The following is a 4,590-nucleotide window of genomic DNA, read 5'->3' on the forward strand; positions in this document are numbered from 1 at the left end:
TTATTTCGGCTATAGCTAGGAATATCCATTATTCCTCAGTCCTCACTATGTTGTTAAATTAGTTTTTTTGTATTTCTTTGCTACAAAACATTACATGTACTTTAAATGCCCTGCATTTTCCAGTAAAATGGAATCGCCTGGGCTATTGTATATTCTCATTTGTTGTGCGAGTTTGAAAAATAAAGTGATGTTAACAAAATAAAAATACAATGTATACATTAGTTGTTGTTTTATCGAACTCAATACTGGATTTCATTTTTTTTTTTCTCGTAACATCATTGCATGTTATATTACTTCGTGTCATTACAGGAGGAAAACACAACTATTACATTCACAAATGTAATAACTTACGCCAAGCCGGGCTCGGAAGATGGTACAGAGATCACCCGTGAATATCACATGCAGGTTCGGGTTGAATGTTGCCTCGAGAAAGAGGCAATCATCAGTGGATCCTTCAGACCACAGCTTGGTGAGGTGTCCTTCAGCGACAAGGGCTCTGGTGAGTTCAGCCTGAGACTGGAAAGGTTCCAGACAGGTGCTTTTGGTGATCTGGAAGTGGACACCGCCTCTGCTGTCTTGCAAGAAGATGACCTCTTCTTTGCTGTGGGACTTGAGTCGGTACAAGACGTTGGCATGTTTATTGATCGCTGCTGGGCGACAACCAAGCAAGACTCGGATACCGATCCACAGCACTCTCTAATTTCTTCAGGGTTAGTAGAAAATTGCATGAGCCTGAAGAAATAAATCACTTGTCTCTAAATCCAAAGTTTTGGGGTTCCAATCCAGGTCCATCACTTAGGTCTTTTGGCAAGAAATTAATCCACATTTGCCACCCTCCACCCAGGTGTTAATGGGTATACTGTTTTACTGCTTGGTTAATAATAATGTCAAGGACCCAAGGAAAATCGGCTATGATGCTGAGGAGGCTTCTCGGCTTACTTCGTTTCATCGGGTGTCCACGTCGGGTCGAGGCTCGGGTTCCACAAACTTTCGTGAAAACTTAACCCCATAACCACAAAAGGTCGTGTGTTTCATTTTGTCGGGTTACACGATGATTTGTGAATTTATCCCCCAATATTCACTAAAGATCAGGTAAATTGAATGCACATAATCATTTCCTTTTCAAAGATGCTCTTTGAGATATATAAAACAAAAATATAACAATGAATATAAGTGGCAAAACATACTCAGTCCTGCCTGGTTCCCAAACAAATATAAATAAGAGCAACACATTTTGTGACAGGATATACAAAATAACGCAGTGTCGTTCTCTAGCCTTTTTTTGACCGTTTGTATGTATCTCGTATTAAAAGTGCTGGGCCGAGACATGAGTTTTTTTTAGATTTGCTGTAGGTTTTTTCCAGAAAGTGTCTGGTAAACTCGACCCAACACTTTGTCGTTAAGAGGGAAGTATTTCACAAACGTTATACCTGAAACTTTGGGGAATCAGGGCTGGATTTTTCTCGAAAGTTTGTGTAACCCAAAGACGGAAAGAAGCAATGGAACGAAATAAGCAAGGTTTCTCCGGGAAAACAAAATAAGTAGTTGTAGTAGTGGTATTAGTAGCAAAAGTGGTATTAGTAGTAGTAATCGTTGTTGTAATCATCATAAAAATTGTACATTTTGTTAGCCGAGGGATATCGGCTAGAACCCCCCCCCCCCTAACTCGAGTACATTGTTTTCAATATGTTCTATAGTTGCCCAGAGGATGACACAGTTGCTATCAATCGTAGCCTTGGATTGCATCGAGAAGGCTTTTCTTTTGAAGCATTTGCCTTTGTTGGAGATTACACTGAGGTAAAATATTAACATGGCATGAAACTTATACACATAATTGTATAACAACTATTTTGTTGCCCATTTCATGAGTATATAACCCCCCCCCCCCCCAAAAAAAAAAAAAAAAAAAAAAAACCCTGTACAATCACGCTCTGTTACCTACATGTATAGAATGGCAACTGCGTGCAACAAAGGTCTTGAACACATTCACTGAGCTCCGTGGTATAAGATACAGAAATATGAATCGTATTAAACTTTACATCATATTTGAACAAGACTTTTTTTTAAGCCTTTTGTTTTCTTTGATCACAATTGCCCACCTTGAAGGGGAAGTCCACCCTGATATCAAGTTGGTTCTAATGAAAGCAGAACAATGAGAGAAACAAATAAGTTAAACATTTGAGTGATATCCGATTAAAAATAGGAAAGTTACATACAAAAAATTGAATTTATCATCAGTGGAACACAAATGTGCAACACTGTAACTAATTATTGATGACGTAATATATATGTTTCATACAGGGATTGTAAAACAAAACATATTTGCAATAATCATTTTTAAGCTGAATGAACGGTTGAAAAGTTCTTAAGATTTGTTGTACAGGGCGAGTAGGAGGAGACCTCACAAGATACATCACAGAGGAGCCAATTTTTTTTTTGGATTGATTTCACCTTCAAAAATTCATAACTTTCTTATTTTTAATTGGTTTTGGCTCAAACGTTCACAGACCAGTTTCTCTCACATTTTCTGCTCCTCTTAAATCCAACCTGATATCAGGGTGGACTTCCTCTTTAAAATTAGGGAAAATTTGAAACCAAATGTGTTTGGAATTTTAGATAGTATTAAACAATGTATCTTAATGCATGCATCATCTTTTTCTCAGGTGTACATTCACTGTTCAGTGAAGGTCTGTGGTGCCGCGAAGGCTCAATCGTTTCGAGACGCAGGATGCCCCTCAGAATCTCCACCTCCCGACCGCAAACGTCGATCTTGGTCCGTTATGTCCACTCAGACCATCAGTAATGGTCCGATCCACATCCGTCGCTCAACCAGCGATATGGCTACTAATGGTATGTACTATTTTGTAGCAACAACCATAAAAAACCTGAAAATGCAACTTTTTCCTCATGGATAAATAAGCGCACTGACTTAAGATAGTCCTTTACCGGACATATAAGGATAGGAATATCCTGGAAATATAACGTTAGCAGGTGATCACTTATATTTGCTACTAAAAGGGGGAGGGGATAGGCCTGGAGGAGGAGGGGTGTGGGCCATTCCCTATTCCCTTGGTCCGCGGTTCGAGTCCCGCCTCGGCACTAATGTCCTTTGGCAAGAAATTGATCTACATTTGCCACACTCAACCCAGGTGATGTAAATGGGTACCTGGCAGGAATTAATTCCTTGAAATGCTAGAGCGCTGTAATGGCAGCTAGGCTAAAGCCGGGGTAATAATAAATGTGCCTCGGAATAGAATTTCTAGATAGACAGCGTTATAGAAATGCCTATTATTATTATTATTATTATTATTATTATTATTATACGCATGTTAATATATATATAATTCACATTCAATTGTTCTACCATATTTTATATTTTCCAATAATCACAGATTTGTCTGCTTACAACCCATTTGCGATGCTCCTCATTGGAATGATAGCAACACTGGTTGTCGTGGGAATCATGATAGGTGTAGTCAAGCTTGTTCGTAACTCGACTGTAATCAACTACCAGCGACTAGTTCCTATTGGATCCATGCAAGAAATTGAGTAAAACCACGTGCTCCAGAAAGGGCCGTAGACTGATGGACAATTTTCTCCAACTCTATCGATAATTAATTTGATTCCGAAACAGGACATCCCACAAAGTCGCACAACCAAGGCCCCTTACTACACTCCTCAAAAGAAAAACGAGAGGGACACTCTCTATTGTTAAATTTGTTCATATAACCTGTCAATAAAATAAAATACATAATACAACTTTGTCTAGAATATGGCGTCCCCCGAGTCTCTGTGATCGGCCCTCAATGCTTAAACATGTACGTTCAGCCAGTGGTAGATACCTTTGATAAAGTTTCACCACTATCCCCCTTCCCCCACCCCAAATGAGCGAAATTTCGGTCGGCGCGATTTTCAAATTTTCGGTAGCCCTAAAAAAAAAAAAAAGTGCTCACTACCCCCCCCCCCCCCCCCCCTCCCCCCCCCCCCCCCCCCCCCCACTGTGAGCGAAATTTCGGCCAGCGCGATTTTCAAATTTTCGGTAGCCCTAAAAAAAAAAAAAAAAAAAAAAAATGTGCTCACTACCCCCCCCCCCCCCACTACCAATTCTAATAATAACAACCTTTATTACAAGGGAAACCTTTAAAGGGATCCGGTAACTTTGTCTTAGATCCTTTAGAAATAATCCTTGATTTAGCTCATGCTGCAATGATAGTTATAAACCTTTAGGTCTGTCAGGAGCTCCATGACTTTTACAAGCCGTTCGCCTGTCTGATTATCAAGATATTAATGATTGGAATTACAAATTTTGAAAACCGTTCACCGAACGGTTTTCATAACAGTACAGTCTATTGGGGAAAACGAGTATATTTTATATCAACATCAGTACGGATTTAGGAAAAAGTATAGTACTCAATTATCATTAATTAATCTTATGAATACGGTATTGAAAAGTATAGACGAAGGATGTGTTACGCTAGGTGTGTTTCTTGACTTTCAAAAGGCTTTTGACACAATAAACCATAAAATATTATTTAAAAAGCTATCACATTATGGCATCCGAGGACATGCACTGAAATGGTTCGAAAGCTA

At 39.2% G+C, this 4,590-nt stretch overlaps 1 protein-coding gene across 1 annotated transcript; it reads left to right on the forward strand.

Moving 5' to 3' along the window:
- Positions 1 to 212: 212 nt before the first annotated feature.
- LOC105436895 (CUB and zona pellucida-like domain-containing protein 1) lies at positions 213 to 3,912 on the forward strand. Its single transcript, XM_030982547.1, has 4 exons — positions 213 to 710; positions 1,698 to 1,797; positions 2,664 to 2,850; positions 3,393 to 3,912. The coding sequence occupies exons 1-4, from the start codon at positions 283 to 285 to the stop codon at positions 3,551 to 3,553; spliced, it is 876 nt and encodes a 291-aa protein (XP_030838407.1). The 5' UTR covers positions 213 to 282; the 3' UTR covers positions 3,554 to 3,912.
- The last annotated feature ends 678 nt before the right edge of the window (positions 3,913 to 4,590 follow it).

This window comes from Strongylocentrotus purpuratus, unplaced genomic scaffold (genome assembly GCF_000002235.5).
Source record: "Strongylocentrotus purpuratus isolate Spur 01 unplaced genomic scaffold, Spur_5.0 spur5_scaffold_12, whole genome shotgun sequence".
NCBI classification, from domain to species: Eukaryota; Metazoa; Echinodermata; class Echinoidea; order Camarodonta; family Strongylocentrotidae; genus Strongylocentrotus; species Strongylocentrotus purpuratus.